This window comes from Stylophora pistillata, chromosome 14, assembly GCF_964205215.1.
Source record: "Stylophora pistillata chromosome 14, jaStyPist1.2, whole genome shotgun sequence".
NCBI classification, from domain to species: domain Eukaryota; kingdom Metazoa; phylum Cnidaria; class Anthozoa; order Scleractinia; family Pocilloporidae; genus Stylophora; species Stylophora pistillata.
The window spans coordinates 1802407-1821844 of record NC_142532.1 but is presented as its reverse complement, the minus strand read 5'-3'; the positions used below and the strand labels follow the sequence as shown (position 1 = coordinate 1821844).

The following is a 19438-nucleotide window of genomic DNA, read 5'->3' as shown; positions in this document are numbered from 1 at the left end:
AAAGTACAACTAGATTACAGTGCTGTACTGCATCATCTGCGGAGAAACCCTGGTCCAAAACCCTGTCATAACAGACCATCATATATGGACCACCCTTTCCAACAAAAAGCATTCTTTATACCAAACAGTCTAAAACGTTTGTAAATTTTTTTAAGCATACAAGTGGTAAGATTTTGACCAAAGTTCAATTCATTCCCATAAGGCAATACAAGCTAGTCAGCCTTAATTCTGATGAACTTGTTTCTCAAGAAAGAAGTTTGTGATTGTTAATTTTGGTTTGCATCTCTTTTAAACATTGGGCAAGTTTGTAATAATACAGAGTTGCTTGTGAATGTAGGTTTAATGATACAAGTTCTGTGATTGCTCATCACCACTCTTCAAATGCACTCATTTTGAAGAGTTGTTGTTTGAGCATAATGAAGAAGTTAATTTACGTCATGTAATACATGTACATGAAGTTTAGTACGGTGAATAGAAGTAGATTTTGACCAAAATATGTAGTAATAAGTAAATTAATTTCATAATAATTTATTTGCACTAGTGTGCAAGTGGAAATTGAAAATATTGGGAGCTTAGGGTGAACAGTTTGTAACCAAATCAATAATGCCCCAAACAATTCTTTTATACATATGCATGTCTTTATTCTCTATACAAAAAAAAGTTTCAAATGTTGTTAATAAAATCTTGAATGAAAGATGATTTTGGGTGAATTACATTCTGGAGTCAAAGAGAATAAGTGTACTTGTAAGGTTAAGCTATTACTCCCCATTAATGATCATTATACCATCAAGAAAAAAAAAAAGAGATGCCTTCACCAGTGTGTGGTAATTTCATGCTTTTATAAGATGGGTTGAGAAAGGTGGGAAAAAATTGAACACTTGGCAAAGACCTAGAACTTGAATGGAGTGGGATAGTACAGTGGTGTGAACACTTGCCTCCCACTGCTGTGCCTAAGTTTGATTCTCGAGCCTGGGATACCTGTGAATTGAGTTTGTTTTTGGTTATCGTCCTTGCTCCTTGAGATTTTCCTCAGGTCTTCCAGTTTTCCTTCCTGCTCAAATAAAAATATTCCCAATTCCAATTTGATCTGGAAGCAGTGGACAGGAAGAGCCACCTCATGGAATGTCCACTGTTAAATCATCATCCCCATTAAATAACTAAAAGGATGTACTATTTCTTATTCTTTTAACACCCCACAGGAATCCATAACCAATAAACTCTTCCAAGGTTATTAATAATTGTGTTGATACCACCAACAACATCATTTTTATAGCCTTATTGGGCTTTCAACCATTCACTAGCAAGGCAAGTCTTGAGATATGCATCAAACTGTTGAACTAATGACCAATCATCTACTTTGGTAACAATTCTAAGCTGCTTGTTAGTTACATCAATGACAGCTTCCACCAGGAAGAAATTCTGTCCCAAAGCCTAAGGAGAGAAAGGAAGAAAGCTGAATTAATAACCTTTTCAATACTATAGACTGTGGAACCACAAACAAAGCTCCCTTTGAGACAGTTGCACTGACCTTGCAAAGTACTGTAGTGGGTTTAAAAAGTAGAAAGAAATTCAACTTTCTATATGGGAAAATGCATCATGCAAATGTAAGTGATTACATGAAACACTCAACTTTGTTGCTGTATCAGTTGTACCTTGCAAGCTGGGCAAATGCTATTGTACTTGAGCATTCCTAACAGTCCGAGTTAATTGCCTATAGTTTATGTTAAAATTATATAATTATAAGATCTTGTTTTATAACTAAATGTTCACTCAGTGGTGTTACCTACCTGCTGTGCATAAAAGAAATATCTCTGCAGAGATTGACCTGGTGGGCTGCTGGCCATCAGGGCAATTTTAATTTTGGAGAAATATTTCTGAAATTCCTCAGGAGTGGATGGAACACGACCCATGGGTTCACCCCAGGAGGAACTGAAAGTATACACAAAAACAGATAAATGTTCCATTTGGTAATTTTATTATTGCCTTTCTTTGCAATCATTTATTCCTAGCTTGCTATGCTTTCTTGTCACAATTATTGTAGAATACTGAAGGTGGTTTTCAGTGGTTGGTGAGACTGATCAATCACAGACTTACAGAGGGGCTGTGCTTGTCATTTCTATCTCACCTGACCCCAATACAAGCCTGCTGCAATTGACCATCCCTAGTTATTTCTTAGTACTGTGTCAATCTTTTGAATTACCCTTCTGGGAGAGTTTTCCATTTTTGCTCAAACTGAGCAGGTGTCAAAACAGGGTGATCATTGAGCTCAAGTATGTCCACTTCCTCTTCTTTCTCCTCGTCATGTTCACTTACAACATCCTCTCCCTATAAATCAGTATAAGAAAAGCTTGCTCAGATCTTTGTCTTCAGGACAAACAAAAGCCAATAACATCCTTCTGAAAGTCTAAAAGAACTGATTTACCAACAGATTGCCAACAAGTACATGGGGATCAGAAGGAGGCACATCAGGTGCTTTTGCTTCAAGTTCTTCCATGTAATCCTTCATTTCCTCTTCCTCTGTTGGATGAAAATATAAAATGTTGCTGTGTAAGCTACAATACTATAATTTGGTTTATGGTATACAGACCTGATGCATCCTTTTATTGGACTTTTATAATTTCTTAGGTAATTTTTTTAACTAAAAGTGAAATGAATTAAGACAAATAAATTAAAGAAGGTAAGTTTCTAAAGAAACTGTGGTGCTGCATTGGCAGGAATGACAAGGTAATTGGGATTTTATCAACTGAGTTGGTAATGTAAACTGGCCACTGTAAAGAGTTTTAAAAGGTGACATTTCAAACGTTAGCCCTTCGCCATTCACTCTGATGAAGGGCTAATGCTCAAAACAACAGCTTTTAAAACTCTTTACAGTGGCCAATTTACATTTATCAACTCAGTTGATAAAACCCCAATTACTGAATTAAGGACTCAGGTAGAAACGTCTCCATACCTGGTTCCTTCTCTGTGTATGGAAGTCCCTTTATGTAGGGTATAGTCTGACTGATGAAATGAACAGATGGTTGTCCATATATAACTGACAGTGAGTTGAATTCTTTAAAGAGGGCATCCTTCAAAAAGATAAACATCTCTTAAACGAATGTATGATGTGGTGATGTACAATATATAATATAATATTTTATTACTTCTATTGTGCCTTTTCTACACAATATTCAAAAGTGCATCACAACAATATATAACATAATAACTAAACTTACACCTCTATCAAAACTCTTACAAATCTTCCAATAATAATAATCGACTTTATTTAAAGAGGGTATACACATAACAGCTTGCGCTGATAAACCGGTGGCCCTCAAAACTAAAGTTAGTAAGTAATACATTCTAAGCCATAGAGATTAAAAATAGAACTAACTAGTCAAACAATGTAACTATTTAAAGATTATAAGTACAATAAAACTAGATTATAATACAGCTTCAAAAGAATCAATATCTCTATGAGAATTTATATCATTCCTCATCATCATCAAATCATTCCTAAGAGAGGAGATGCTATGTTGTTTCCTAAGCTCATTTGGAAGACAATAAAGCTTACAAACCATTTACATTTAAAAATCTAACACTGAATACTAACAACTGTAGAGGAAGTTCTAAAATACTAATGGGATAAAAGAAAATTACTGAGATAAGTGAAATGATTCCTTGTAAAAAAATGTTTTAATCATAGCCTTAGAAGATTCTAAGTTCCTTGCTTACCATGCAGACCTAGATCTGAAGTGCTCTGTCACCCACTGTTTTCTTTGTTTTCGCAATTGTGGTGGTACAGTTAGTGTACACAATTGATGTGGTAGAGCTTTATTCAGACTTGATACTATGTTGTATTTTGAGATAATTAATATATACCTAGATTTTACTTTATACCTTAGAATTCTGGGTGTTGGTAATTACATTCCATGGATTAGTGACTGGTTTGGAATCTGACCCACAAACAACCCTTTCAGCCTAATAAAAGAACAACACTATTATTGATGAATGAGTGATTTAAATTGACCGCAAGTTGAGTTTGTATTAATTTCAATTGTGAAATAAATGATAGACTTAATGTTACCATTACCTCTTGTGCATTAGTTTTAAGAAGTCTGTAATATAACAGGGCTCTGTCATGAACATCCATGTGAGTTTCCTCATCTGCAAAGAACAGGGTATTGAACCGAAATAGACAAAATTAGTCATCTCATGAAAATGACACTAGCTTAGAGGCCTTTACTGCCAGTGCTTTACCCAGTTGCTGTTAATTAAACCAACAAGGAGAATAGCTTTTTTTCTGGATGTTATCCCATCACAGTTGACCCTCACAGAAAATCATCAATTCTCCCTGACAGTGGCCTCTAAACAAGGTTTCCACTTCTTCAGCTTAAGAATCTTTGTTTTCTTTTGTTTGAGATGAAAAGAGAATGGAACACTAACCTACGCAGAACTTTAGTAATCGACCCAGCATGTCTTGACATTCAGGAGGCTTCTTGAAAAACAGTTTCATTGTTGCAGTAAGTAGCTGTAACTTCACTTCAGCAGATTGCTCTGAGTCGATTTTGTCCACCAGAGGTTCCAACATGTATGGACTATCAGGAACTGACTGCCAATGAGAACAAAATTTTAACTAATTAAACTTACCAGCAACCTCTACATAATTCTTGATACATTTTTCAGGCTGGTTTTCACATTACCATTGAAATGATTAAGAAATTGCACACAGAAAGATTTTATTCACAATGACTTCATTCTTACTATCACTTTCCAGAAATGACCTATGGCTTTTATCCTTTTACTCTCAAAAGTGACCAATGAAGAATTTCTCTTTTGAGAAGAAGGGTCAAGAGCAGAAGAAAAATATCTGTTACGGTACCAATAAAAGAAAATTACTGAGATAAGTGAAATGATTCCTTGTAAAAAAATGTTTTAATCATAGTCTTAGAAAATTCTAAGTTCCTTGCTTCCTGTGCAGACCTAGGTAACTTGAGAAGAAGGGTCAAGAGGAGAAGAAAAATATCAATTACTGATAAGAATATGTTCGTAAAGAGAAATTCTCTCTAGCCCTTACAGAGTGGGACAAAATAATGAGCACAAAAAAGGATAGACCTGTAGGAATCTTTCCTCCTTTTCTCCTCCATTTAGATTTGCATAATGCCTGTTGGCATTATTGAATGTGCTTCTGTTTACTTATTATTAACTTCTAGATAACGTAATGTAAAATTCAAATCTATAACTTCTACATCTGATTGTACCTCTCCATACTCTCCTAAAATCCAAATGATAGCTGATAATCCCTTAGGGTCCTGAACTATTTCCAGACATTCTGCTATCTCAGGCAAAACGGCTATGGCTGACTTTTCATATTTTAGCAGCAAGTCTGTCGATGAAACAAGCAAATGAGTCTAACTGAAAAGTAACACAAAATGACTTAAGGCAGTGTAAGGCTTAAGATGATGAATTTATCCTAAGTTACCTGATTCACTTACCTCTTAGAACCACTAGAGTCTGTGAAGTAATGTACTCAATTTCCCAGGAGAGGAATGTCAGTAATACACTGATGCAGTATTCTGATGCCTCAGGAAGACACATGGTGATCTCGCCAATAGCTTTGATTGATTTTTTGGAAATGTTTATGTCCACATCATGAACATGAGCACTGTGTGGATTTAGGAGAATTTCGTAACTATAATAAATCAAATATTGACAGACCAAACACTGATGTATGAAACTTCAACTGTTAGCTTCACTTTCAAGAGTCACCATCAAAGACATAGATTCACGGTGATCTATTGACGATTGCAACCCTTCAACTGCTAAAATTCTAAACTTTTGTTAGAATTTCTTGATCCTTTATTCATTTGATACAGTGTAGCTTGACTTTACAATTGATAGGGACTCTAAATTATAGAACAAATAATTAATCATATACTCATCATTGCAACCATGATGAACATATTAAACATCTCTTATTACAGATCAAACACTGTCAAAGCACAGTGACTCAAACACTTAATATGCTTGCAGAGGCCCAGCTGGGGCTGCATGAATAATGAATGGCACGCAGAAATTTGTGACCGTAACCTTCCCCATTTAAAATCCTTGCTATGCTCTTGTTTCTAAGAAAAACTCAGCCCTCAGCTCTTATTCCAACACTGCAAAACAGTATAACACTTACCTTAACTCAGTGACCACTTCTTCAACATTAGAAGCAGATGCGATAGTGGTGAGGATCTCAAGCTTTTTGGTTTTAATATACAGTGGATCAGTGTGCCTAATTATCAAAACAAGAGCCAAATACTTCTTTGTCAATAATGATGAAATACCATGATTACTAACAAGAACTTGCAGTTGCTTTGAGAATTACCTGGAGAAGAAGGAGCGGTATTCTTGATCAAATAATTTTGGAATCTTAGTCAGTAGAAGTTCTATACAACACAGACACACATACACCAACTCTGCATTACTTGAAGAGACAATTGTCATAAGTGGACCTATGAAGAAGAAATCGTAACATATCATTTTTCCATTAGATGCTTTCATGCACCATTACTGACAGCAGTTATGCATTTTGTGTTAAATGGCTAACACTTACAGACACAGAGTGTCTGCAGCCATCTAAAATCTGAGATCCTCCAGCTACTGCACAGAATTCAGTCCTGCTAATTTTCTGAGACAACATGTGTAGAAACTTAATCTCCTCTAAGTCTAAACTATTGACCTGCCCTTTTATTTCATATTGAACACCCTGTAAACTAAAGTAATCAATTATTTTTGTTTATCAATTGTTGAATCTACCTTTAATTCTCTTGTACACATGTTCAGTTAACTCTTTCATATCTTTTGTCAGATGGATAAAAAGTTGAATACAAGCCATCACTACTGCACTGTTAGGATGCTTGAGGCGGTCGTCAAGCAGGTTCTAACAAATTCAAATAAATCACAACTAATCAAATGCTTTACCTAGGCCTATAAGTTTAAACTCAGGAAGTATGATTGTTATCAGAATAAGAAATTAACCTGATGCAAAGACAATGGACATTTTGAAACTCTTTCAAAGTTTAAATAAAAACAATGTAAAACAACCATTATACAGTATATCACCTATGATCAAAAGAGTGGAATGAGGAAGAGATCACACAGTCATTATATACATGCCACTTTTACTAACCATTATTTCAAACAATTCATCTGTATCACATGGTTTATAACGCTTCATTAGTTCTATAAGCAAACTCTGCCCCCATCCACTGAAGGATTTTAATCTGGTCAATGACATAAAACAAACACATTGATCAAGAAATCATTGACAAACAGTTTTGCACAGTTTGAAATTTCTCATCATCTATAACAGATGTAAATAAGTAAATAAATGTAACCCATTCAAAAAAAGCTCCCCTAATTTATGAGGTAAAAAAGGTAAAGACCACTCAGGAGCCATGTGGCTCATCGGGCTGGTGCTTAACTCCGGTTTCTGTAGCACGAAGTGACTAGGAGTATTTCTACTCCCCCTCTACATGGGATGCTAGTCCATCGCAGGGTTACCCCTAGCATTAAATTCACTGGTACTCATTTAATTCTCCTGGGTGAGGAGAGGCACTGTGAGAGTAAAGTGTCTTGCCTAAGAACACAACACGATGTCCCTGGCTGGGGCTCAAACCTGGACCACTTGATCCAGAGTTGAGCGCACCAACCAAGAGGCCACTGTGGCCTCCACTTAATTTATAAGACCAATTCAATTTTCCTTGTATATTACATTGCAAAGCATAAGGAGTATTTGATTTTGCATAATTATGAGTCAGTTATATTAGGCTAATTGACAAAATACACTCATTCAAATTTTAAAATCAGCTTTAATAGACCTTCATGAAGGTTAAAATTCAACTATAACTTATTTTTATCTTAGCAAATCATTGTTACCTCTTAAGCATGTAATGAGCAAATTTTTTGTTCACTTGTACTCCACCTTCAGCAGCAAGGATTTCATCCAAAGCTGAAATAGCATTGCAAACTACCTAAAGATGGAAAAATTGTTAGACATAATTTTACCCCATTAATGCTGACCTGCTGGATACATTTTGCTCAGAAGCTTTTTACTCCTGGGGCAAACTGGTGTATCAAAATTATCATGATCAAGATTTATAAAGATATCCATAATAAATGATTTTGAAGTAGGTCGTATATGTCAGATGGAATTGCAACACATCAAAAATGGTAATGGTAAAGAATCTGATCCCACCAAGGCATCTACTGACATGTTAGCCGACACACTACCAATGCATCAGCTGACACTCTACTTAAGCATTGGTAAGATCAACCAATGCGTCGGCTAAATGCATTAGCCAACACACTACCAACATAATGCTAACGCATTGCCTGACATGTTGGTGGAATCGGATTCTTCACCTTTACCAAAATGGTAAAGGTAAAGACTGGCCAATGTGTTGGCCAACACATTGGTGGGATCAACTTCTATACCTTTACCTCAAAAACTGTTGGCAAGCTAACCATAATAATAATCATTACCATAACCGGTATGTATGATGCACATACCTGAGGATCTGGGTCGGTCAATAGTCGGCAAAGTTTGTCTATGATTCCATTATCTGTTTTGATGCAATACACCAAAAAATACTAATTAAGGTTAGACACACATCACTATAGCAAATGAATGGTCTTCATCAATATTTTTCCCATTGTAATCAATGGAAAGTTATTAACAAAACTTCAGCAAGTTACCCTGTAAGAGAGGGGAATATTGGATTTATTAAGTCATTAGGTTTTTCATGAATACTGTACCTTCAACAAAGTCAGGAATAAGATGGTACAATTTCACACATCCCATTACTGCACACCGACGCACATAAGAACTTGTATCTCCTAGACCAGCCAGAAGAGGCTCTACAATGTATTCCACAAGATCAGGCAGCCTATAGGAGGCAGCAACAATAAATCAATCAATCATATTCTGTGCAATACCCTGTACTTCTGCAATCAAATGATTATTTACCTCAATGAGCACATGCTTCTCAGGGCAAGACCTCTGACCATAGCACTGCTGTCTTGAGAATCTTTCCTCAAGGTGTTAATGGTCAACAAAGCCAGTTCAGGGTTAGATTGTGCATAACTACAAATGTACAGATACACCAGCTTCTTCTGAACAAGATCATGGGTGGCTCCAGCCTGACAAAAGCAAAATAAAATGATTGGCTGTCAGTAACCCTTCAACTTCCTTATTATTAACCTTTCATTAAAGAGGAACTGATAAATAATTCTTCCCCCTAACTGTTACTATACACCTCTTTATCAAGTTGTAAAGAGGATTGGGTGCTAAATCAGGATAACTCTCACAAGCCCGACCTCAAGCCTGTACTTATAGAGAGCAAAAACTATGGATGAGAAGAGATTGGAATGTGACAGCATAAATTATGCCTCACAAGTGTAGCATGTGAGAGGTTTACTCATGCTCCAACATAATTTATGTACCAACCTTCCTTCATGCCTCTACCTAAGACTAAACAGAAAAAAAAAAAGAAAAAATATTTGTTTTGTTCGCAAAGTAAGCATCTGTGGAAAGGGTATGGATATTTTCTGATAACCATTCTATGGTAAAGCTAGTAAAAACGAAAAAAACAGACAACTATTCTAGGTCTTCTAGTTCTACAATACCACAAAAGTGTCTCTGGATATTGTTAAAAAAAAAGGAACAAATGAGTATATATACCTTTATCATGTCCATGAAGAGAGAGGATAAGTCCATTCCCACAGTCATGCACGATATCACCTTCTGGATAACTTTCTTATAACGTGAAGCATCTCTCTGCACTTCTGGTGACTGTAAATTTTTCTTTAATTCGCTCACTTCGCCTTTCTTGTTTGACTCGCTAAAAAATGTTGTTGAGCTTGTCGCCATAATTTCCTCAGGCTTTTGAAGACGTTTAAAATGCACTTTCAGTTCTTCTCCTGTGCTCATGCCTCACCACCCGGCCTGAAAGAAAAGAATATACTGCCATACTTTCCACATGAGCTAGGTTTCCCTGATGTTCTGAAAAAAATACAGTCCATGTTTTGTACATGAAGTAAAAATACAGTAATGTTTCAGTTTCCAGTCTTTATTGTCTATTTGAGAAGGCCTGGTTACTGAAAGTACCATAGGGCATCTTTGACCTTGACATCGTGACAAAATACAATAGTTACTTTGTTTATATGATGGGTGGATCATCTCAAATAGAAATGTATCAGAACTGATAATATTTAATATATATCCTTATTTAAAAGGAAGAAGTGATTTTGACATCGTCATTACAATGGCTTCTGCGAGAGAAGGAAAGGGAACGACCCGTGTTGGTTTTGTATGTCAGAGATGTTATCAACCACTGAAATTGGATCCTTCCTTGTTGTCTTTGGACGAAGAAACTATCGCTGAGCTTACAGGTTAGACACAATTATCACCAAATTAAATAACGGAGCGAGCCCTTCCCCCGCCATAAATAATGAAGGCTCCCTAATTTTGTTCTGTGAGGTATCAGTGACAACTTTGATTTAGCTGCTTGTCGGTACAATTCTTTGAAAAAGCAATCGAACTAAGAAATTTCTGGAATACTGAATTTCTGCCAGTACAGTTTGTACATGGGCAAACTTGTAGTGTTTATTTCCTTGTGGAATCAACTTTTGCCCTTGCATAGAGACGTACTTAAACTCCAGCTGTTCTCATGCTTATTATAATTCTACCGTTTTAAAACTATCATCGCTTGTTAGTTATACTGTTGTCTATTAATACTCAAGGTAAACATGCAATACAAAACAAATCATTACTTTCACATTTGACAGCTTTGGTAGCCATGTCTACGTATGCTCTTGTGAGTCCCTTGTAGATGTGGGTAATTACTTATGAGCCTTTTTTTAGCATCAAAAGTAAATAAAAATCTGTCATCTCGGCATTTCCATTTCCAGTACCATTTCCTGAATTTGTAGCCCAGACTGATGGTGGGGAAGACACAACTGGGAAGTATGACCCTTCTTTATGTGAGGTACGATAATCCTTTATAAATTTACATTTCTTATATAAAAAGTAAGTTAAGACTAGTTTTGTGGCATGATCCAGATTAGATTTAGAAAGAGTTACAATAATCACAACTTATAATTGCCAGATGGGTTTTCTCAGAATAAATTTGAATATATCAACAAAGTTGAAATGGTAAATTAGCCACCGTTATGATTATAAAAGCTGACGTTTCGAGTGTTAGCCCTTCATCCGAGCTAACGCTCAAAACGTCAGCTTTTATAATCATAACGATGGCCAATTTACCTTTTCAACTTTGTTAATATATTCAAATTATTTTGTTACCCCCACCGACGCAGCCCTAAACAGTTTCTTTAGAAACTATCAGTCTTTTTTCTCAGAAAAGACATTTGATCAACTAGCACAACAAATTTAGTATGTGAAGATTTGGCGTCAAAATTTGTTGTTAACCTTGTTTCATTGTTTTTCTTGCCTAGACTGCTGTCAATGTAGATGGAGATGATACAGTAATAAGGAGAATCATTTCTCCTGCAAGGTAAATTTCCCTTTTTTGGCTTACATTTGGTTATCTTTAAATTGCACGATTCATATGGCTTTTTAACATGTAACTCTGCTTTTTTTTTAGACTTCAGTCACTGGAGGGTGGTTTTACTCTGATTGGAGACTCACAGCCCATAAATACAGAAAACCTCAGCGACAGGCTTAAGGTACAGTAAGTCAGAATTTAATAATGGTGTGAAGCAGGATGTTTTATCTGGTAACCCCTTAAGAGATTTTTTCTGTAATATGACTTTCTCAAAGGTGTGTTTAAGGATGAGGGCATGCAGTGGCCATACAATATGTGATTCTACTGCATCATTTTGAATAGTGTATGATAATTTTAATATATTATTTTTTCTGGGTAGTTAAATGGGTTTCAACAGATTGTCAGGGTAATCTGATGAAATGCTGAGTGAGTAAACAGTGAGTAAGGTCCAGTGTGCTGCAGCTCCATCTGCTCCACTTGCTCAAACAATTTACTCTTAATTAGACCAAAATAAAATCCCCACAACTTAATTGTCAGAAATTTAACTCACTATACACCTGTCCGCCCCCTCCGTTCCTCAAGGTCCATCAGTCTGTCTGTCCCAAGATCTAGAACCTCTACCTATGGCAACAGATCCTTTGCATGTGCATCCCCCCCCCCATGCTTTAGAACAAACTTCCTGATTTTATAAGATATTCCGAAACCTCAGATTCCTTTAAAACCAGGCTCAAGACTTACCTTTTTAAAATTACTTTTAATTTATAATTTAATTTTTGTCTTATTTTGTAATTACTTTAAATCTTATGTAAAAGCATTGAGACTTGTGTATAATGCATTTTTAAGAACTGTATTATTATTATTATTATTATTATTAGATAGTCCTTGAATGATACAAACAAATTTGTAGGGTTTTATACACATGACTGTGTTTGTTTCTTTGTAAAGGTCACAAGCCAGTTGTTTGATATAATGTCTGGACAGTCAACTATTGATCACCCTTTGTGTGAGGAATGTACAGACACTTTATTAGACCAGCTAGACCAGCAGCTTAAGATTTCGGATGATGAACTCAAAGATTACAAAGTCTTTTTTGAGAAGCTGAATGACAAACCATCGCTAGATGGTGAGGCCTTGTCAAAGGAACTTGAAGAACTTAGAAAAGAAGAACAAGAACTGATAAAGAAATTAGAAGAAATTGAAATGGAAAGAAGCAAAGTGGCTGAAAAACTTGAGGCAGAGAAAGAGAGATCTAAGCAATTGGAGATTGAGGAAAATAAGTATTGGATGGAATTCAGTGAGTATCAGAAGGAACTCTTGGAATCTGAAGATGAGCAGCAAAGGTGGGTTCATGTTAACTGTATGTTTAAGAAGCTTTGTTATGTGCTGGAATTTTGGAGAACTGAGGTGGTATTGTTTTTTTTTTTTTAATTGGGTGGGGGTGTAACAAGTTATTGGGAAACCTGGCACAAAGAGGGTGTGGGGGGAGGGGGGGTTTCACCCATTTGATAGACTAGCATCCCATACCAGGGAGAATTAGCAGTACTCTTTTTTGTTTAATGTTATTGGAATAATTATGTTTAAGTTCTTGCAGTATCTCTCACCTTTACCTTATTAAATATCTACATCCATTAGAGTACTGATAGACTAACAGATATAGTTTGGTGTTATTTGTGATGTGTGTACAGCCCAGTGAACATTAGTGTTTTTTGATTGTCTATTTATTTCTGGTTTTCTTTTTTCTTCCCAGTGTTGATAATCAGATGAGATATGCCCAAGCACAACTAGACAAACTAAAAAAGACAAATGTATTTAACAGTACTTTTCACATATGGTGAGTTGAAAATTTACATCATCACTGATTCACAACAAAAATAGACAAATTAAGACAGTATGTAGTACAGACTGTAAAGTTTTCTTGCCTCTCACATGGCAAGCTATTTCATCAGCTGCAAAGGTTACTGATACTATGCAATTGAGTGCATTGTAAACCTGTTCTTTTCGGTAGTGATAAAAGCTTAATTAGATTTATAAGTTCTCTTAAGGTGGTTTAAACCAAATTAAATTAAATTTTTGGATAATGATGCAAGCTTGACATAATCTCTCTGTAGGCACAAAGGTCACTTTGGAACAATCAACAACTTCAGGCTGGGTCGACTGCCAAGTGTGCCCGTAAGTTTTACTCTAGCACCTGGAAGTGTTATGGCCCTAATCTTTTAAAACTTATAAAATAATTACAAATATTAAGGGATTAAAGGTATTTGTTGTGTCATTTATTGCAGGTTGAGTGGAGTGAAATAAATGCTGCATGGGGTCAAACAGTCTTGTTATTACATTCTCTTGCCAGAAAGATGAACTTAACATTTGAGAGGTAAGTCCAAAGGAAGAGCAGTCCAAGTGAAATATTCCTAGAATAAAATTTAGAAGTCTAGGCCATAGGGATAAATTATGAATTCAAAATTCTGACAGCAGTCTCAAAATTATAGAAATCTTTCAGTTTTCTGCACATGCTTTTGCAAACATTTACCTCCGTCATATCATATTTTACAATCAATATAGGTATCGTTTGGTTCCTTATGGAAATCATTCCTATCTAGAATCACTGACAGACAAGTCAAAGGATCTCCCTTTGTAAGTATCAAACATGTTTCTCTGTTATGAATACCTTAAATCCTTTGTTAAGCCCCCCCCCCCCCCATCTAATAAGCCACCCCCTCTGATAGGTCCCCTTCTTTAGAGGAAGAAATTAAGTCTCCCCCCTCTAATATGCTATGCCTCTAATTAGCCACCCTCTTTAGAGGGTGAAATTCATTAAACTCCTCCCCACCCTTTTAGTTTGCCATTTTATTATGTTTCTGCTGGACTGATTTACAAGATCGTTATAACAAATCATACAACTCGTAAGACTCTACTGAGGATTTTGAAATAAAAAAATGTAAAATGAGAAGAATTTTTCAATAAATACAGTACATCATATCCTATTGTATCCTGGTAGTAAACATCGGGCTAAACTAATGAGCCTCCCACCTCTAATAAGCCACCCCACCCCTATAAAGTACCTGAAAAAAATAATTCCCCGGGGGCTTATTAGAAGATTTACGGTATATATTACCATTTTTTAGCAGAATTGCAGGTTAAAACTCAGAGTACAACTTATTTCTCTGATAACCTGAGGAATATTTGAACTTTCATGATGAAATCAATTTCGTTAGCAACTCGTTTGATTCTGGTCGTGAAATACAGTGAGTAGAATGTTATAACAATGACTTTAGATGTCATAGTTTTTTTTAACGTACTGCTGAGCTTGTTTTCATAAGGTATCCTTTATAACCAACAATTAAAGTTCAAACAGATAAGAAAATCTGTAATGTCAACCGAATTTCTTTTCAACAGATATGGCTCTGGTGGATTTAGATTCTTCTGGGACACAAAGTAAGTGACAAGAGAATGTAAAGGTTTTCTTTTCAGATCTGGTTCGTGTCAAACTAGATTGCGGCTACAGAAAAAACATTCACGAATTCAAATTTTAAATTAAGAAGAACGTTATTAATGTGGTCTAATCTTTTGACATGGGAATACCCCTAAATAGTGAGATATAAATGATACGAAGAATTAGCAAATGAATTATGGTTACGTTCGCAAATCATGAATGTCACTTTTTATTTTTTCTTCTTGTGAATCAAGAACATCATTAGAGAACATCATTTGAGATAGCTAGAGGTTGTGAATTAATCCAACCATGTCAATATAAAGCTTTTTCAAAGGACCGTGTCCTTTAGTTTACCACTCGCTAACGATATCCATCGGAATGAGATCGTTTCATCGTTAAAAAATTGTAAACTTACCTGAGATTGTTTTCCACGTGAGTTCTCGACGTTTCCAATGCTTGCACAACTCACTCATCAAATTTAGAGTTACTTTCCTTGTAGTCTTTCGCTGTGGAACTCGTATGATGAAAGACTTCATGTTTGAAGATTGGTTTCGAACCTGGAGCCCAATTTGATAGAAAATTTACCCTAAAAATCTCTTAACTGAAGTAGAAAACACATGCTTGCCCTGAGAATATTTAAAATGCTCGTGTTTCTCGTATTAAGACCAAAGTTTTCCCGCCATAGGACTGCGTGCTTACTAGTCTGCTTTTCTCTGATTGGTCTTTTTAAAATGAAAACGGACGATGACTGGCTGGTTGTAATAATGAAAACATGGAAATCTCGCAGAAAGATTTCCAGACTCGAATTTTCTTTTAATCATTGCTCAAATTTTACTAAAATGTGCTACATTTTCGTACTCTGATGTATTTTATACAGGTTTGATCAGGCAATGGTTGGATTTTTAGACTGTCTACAACAGGTATTTTGATGTAATATTAGAAATACGGAATAAAAACATTTCTCTCTTTCTCGCAAGTACTAAACAAACTACAAAGATGTTTAGCGAAAACTAGCGAACAAACTCGAACACAGGCAATGAAAGGCTGTGGAAAAAGTTTATTTGTTTGTAGGTTAAATTCTTTTACAGCAGATCATTGAAACAGTGGAAACGTAATGTCCTTAGGAATTCTTTATTTAAGAAGTCCCATAGACGCTCGATATTGAGCGGCATTTTAAAAACTATCTACTGGCAAAAACTACACTCGTAAAGTCGAAAACTGCTTTTTTTTTGTATCCTTAGTTTAAAGAAGCTGTTGAAAAAGTGGACAAGAGGTTTTGCCTTCCATATAGGTGAGATAGTGTAAATATATACCAATAAAACAAAAAAAAAGCGTTTGTTATGTCTTTCATGAACTACATTTTGCTAAAGAATTTATTATTTTGGGAAGTTCTGAGCAATTTTTGTTCTTACATGTATGTGCAAGCATAATTTATCGAAGGTTCTGTCTGCGGTTTAATGTAGCAGATCGCTAGTGTAAATTTTGAAAAAAACTTAAAATTCAGATTCAGTTTTATTCGGGTTCTCGGGTGTCACGCATTGTTTGACTCTCACGATTGTGTGACAAATTGGAATTTTGCTTTCATGACGTCAAGCATACGCCACTAAATATTTGTCTCCAACTGTACTAATTGGTAACGAGCATTCATGACGTAACTTTTGCGTCACTAATTTCTCATTAAATTAGCCTAATAATCAACAGCTAATTAGTTAATTGATCGTTACGTTTATGACGTGCCCCCACTTGATTAAGTCATTTGCTGCAAGTCTCCAAGCTGTTCAGACGTACTTTCTGCGCTCCGTGAAAAAATTCGCCAGAACAGTTAAAAAATGGCCAAAGCTAAAACCCGACGTGTTGCTAAAAAGTCAGCATTAGTCAAGAAGAAGAAGGCAGCCAAGAGGCCTGCTCTTACAAGCCAAAAGGTATTAGCTGCCATCGCCGCCTTGAAAGATCGTAATGGCTCAAGCGCGAAAGCAATTATGGCCTACCTCCACGCGCAACGTGGAACAAAGAAAGTTACACCTTTTCAAGTGAGAATCGCGTTGGCGCGCGCCGTCAAAGACAAATCACTGGTGAAGAATGGAGCTTTGTTTAAAGTTGTTGCTGCTTCCAGCAAGTCGCGGTCGCGCTCCAAATCGCGTTCCAAATCCCGCTCCAGATCACGCTCTCGGTCAAGATCAACCTCGAAGACTAGATCCCGTTCTCGATCCCGATCAAGGTCAAAGAGTCCGGGCAGGAAATCGGTGAAGAAAGTCACCAAGAAGGCTAAAAAGGCGAGAAAGGCCAAGAAAGTGATCCGAAAGCGCAGGGCCCCGGCTAAAAGACGCGTCGGAAAGAGGAGATACTACAAAGGAACTAAGAAGGCGACCAAGAGAGCCGCACCCAAGATAAAGCGCAAGATTCGCAGGAGGCGACGATCCGCCCGCAAGTGAACTGACTGACTTTATAAAAACAAAACCGCCATGTCTTTTGCTTTCCCTTCTAAGAACACTCAAAGACTTTTAAGTCTCTACAAACTCTCTTAAGAGAGCAAACGCCTAAAACGCTGAAGAACTGTTAGTAAGCGAAGTTTACAGGATCCTCTGTTTTGTCATCTTTCCTTTTTTTTAACTCAAAGGATTGTACATAGAAGAAAAATGATTAAACAGTGAAGGCGAAGACTTGTTTGGTGTTTGATTTCCTTTCTATAACAGGGGAAGAAAAGTGATGATTTTTACGTAGAAAAGACGGGATCTAACTTTTCCTTAACGAAGAAGCGACAACAATCAAAATTTTTAATTAGGAGGCACTTATGTTATAAAGCATGAGTGGGATACTTTTAAGTCGGCGCGCCCGTGGCCTTTTTTTGCGCGCACCTTGATTTTGTGCGCATTTGGAACCGTCCGCCAAAATGCTGCCATAGACAGAAACTTTAAGTAGTTTTGATCGTGTATTTGTTGTAAATTAAAAACACAAGGTTGCGCGCGCGTTAATTCTGTGGCATTCAACGCGTCCCAGATGCTGCCCGAGGCGTCTTCATTGAAGGACTTCGTCCTAAGTTTCCGTGGGAAAATTTTTACGAACTCATTTGGATCTGCTTCAATTTCCACGAAGCTTAATATTTGTGATTTTTCCAAACGATAGTTTTAGGAAAGTTTCTGATGAATCGATGTCAATACTGCACGTGCACTTAACAAGCGCGTGACTTGCAATGTTGTCACAGTGTGTTACAATTGGCCAAAGATCGACGGCGAGACTTAGTAAGCAAACGGCCAGAGGTAAAAAAATAAATAAATAAAATCATAGTTAGTTGAGGGGACTATGATCAAATCTGTAGTGGAATTTAATACGCCCAGAGCCTGCGCATATAAGTGCAACAGGGTTCACTGTTCTTCAAAGACGATGCTTTGAAAAGGTCACACTAGTTTACGTAGTTCCATCCGTTTATCTAGTTTTGTTATGGTAAATTTCGTTCTGTTTCGTTTCAGGATGGAAAAAGGAAAAATCCACGATTCAAGTGGGAATGGCGGAGCTTTTTCCATCAAGTAGGTTGACAGATTTTTTTCTAGGAAGTATAAGGGTAACAGTGAAAAAGTGAACAAAGTTTTCCATTTGAATGACGCAAAAACAAGTAATTACTGCTACTAATCAAGGAAGAGGATACTATCTCAAAAAAGCAATGAGAACTTAAACTGCTTGAAGCGCGGGAAATTGCGGGAAAGCGCGAGTGACCAAGCCGCGTTTGGTTTTAGTTTTGCATCTGATTGGTTGAGCGGATGGCGCGAATTTTGCGGAATAATCACCGAGCGAAGAAATCAAAATCAACACATTTCGTTATTACTTTCGACACACGATGGAAAATTTCTCCAAACTAATACTTGGAACCTATCTCTGTATGCAAAGCACTTCTACACAGAATTTAACCGAGACAAGCGTCATTGGATCTTTGTTCTTGTTTCTGTCTCATCAGAATTCAGTTCAACTCCGAGGAGCAGTGGACCAAGGCGTTAAAATTCGTGCTGACCAACTTGAAGTGGGGACTAGCGTGGGTTTCGTCCCAGTTTACTGAAAAGTGACTCTGTCAGGCGGTCAGCCAAGTTTATGAACTTCTGCAAGAAGTTCATAATGTACGAACACAGAGTTTGACTTTGAATAATTAGTCTTGAATGTAGTCTGTGGTTTGCCTTTGAAGGAGTAATATAAACAAGACTCTTAAAAGAGAAAAATTTCAAATTCTCTAAAGTCCAATGTAGATCTTTTCAGAGCATTTCACAAGGCTTGAACGATTCCAATTCTCATAGTCATCGTCTTAAAACATGAATTATCCTTTCTTGTGACCACAGATTTCTCTTTCTTTGAATTTCAGTTTTGAGAATTCCACTCCCCCTTATTTCACGATTTATTGATGTTGAAACAGAAACTTAAAAGAGAAATAACAAAGAAACAAACCAAAGTAAAAGTAAGGCATGTTTGTCGTATATTAGGTGTGTCGATTTCT

At 36.5% G+C, this 19438-nt stretch overlaps 3 protein-coding genes across 3 annotated transcripts; 2 read left to right on the top strand and 1 right to left on the bottom strand.

The window, feature by feature from the left end:
- Positions 1-820: 820 nt before the first annotated feature.
- LOC111335820 (AP-4 complex subunit beta-1) lies at positions 821-10042 on the bottom strand. The gene is made up of 19 exons (XM_022941818.2): positions 9710-10042; positions 8996-9168; positions 8785-8915; positions 8539-8591; positions 7906-8000; positions 7157-7250; positions 6784-6907; positions 6353-6479; positions 6164-6259; positions 5475-5644; positions 5241-5365; positions 4426-4591; positions 4073-4146; positions 3880-3960; positions 2951-3068; positions 2423-2517; positions 2201-2325; positions 1788-1929; positions 821-1431 (listed from the first exon to the last, which is right to left on the bottom strand). The coding sequence occupies exons 1-19, from the start codon at positions 9956-9958 to the stop codon at positions 1276-1278; spliced, it is 2394 nt and encodes a 797-aa protein (XP_022797553.2). The 5' UTR covers positions 9959-10042; the 3' UTR covers positions 821-1275.
- Positions 10043-10150: 108 nt separating this feature from the next.
- On the top strand, positions 10151-19355 carry LOC111335824 (beclin-1). The gene is made up of 14 exons (XM_022941823.2): positions 10151-10419; positions 10939-11015; positions 11485-11543; positions 11634-11715; positions 12480-12874; positions 13282-13365; positions 13643-13703; positions 13814-13902; positions 14091-14162; positions 14925-14963; positions 15839-15881; positions 16203-16252; positions 18429-18485; positions 18911-19355. Exons 1-14 carry the CDS (start codon positions 10293-10295, stop codon positions 19014-19016), a joined length of 1341 nt encoding a protein of 446 aa, XP_022797558.1. The 5' UTR covers positions 10151-10292; the 3' UTR covers positions 19017-19355.
- On the top strand, positions 16676-17619 carry LOC111335825 (uncharacterized). The gene has a single exon (XM_022941825.2). It carries the CDS (start codon positions 16791-16793, stop codon positions 17391-17393), a length of 603 nt encoding a protein of 200 aa, XP_022797560.2. The 5' UTR covers positions 16676-16790; the 3' UTR covers positions 17394-17619.
- Positions 19356-19438: the final 83 nt, after the last annotated feature.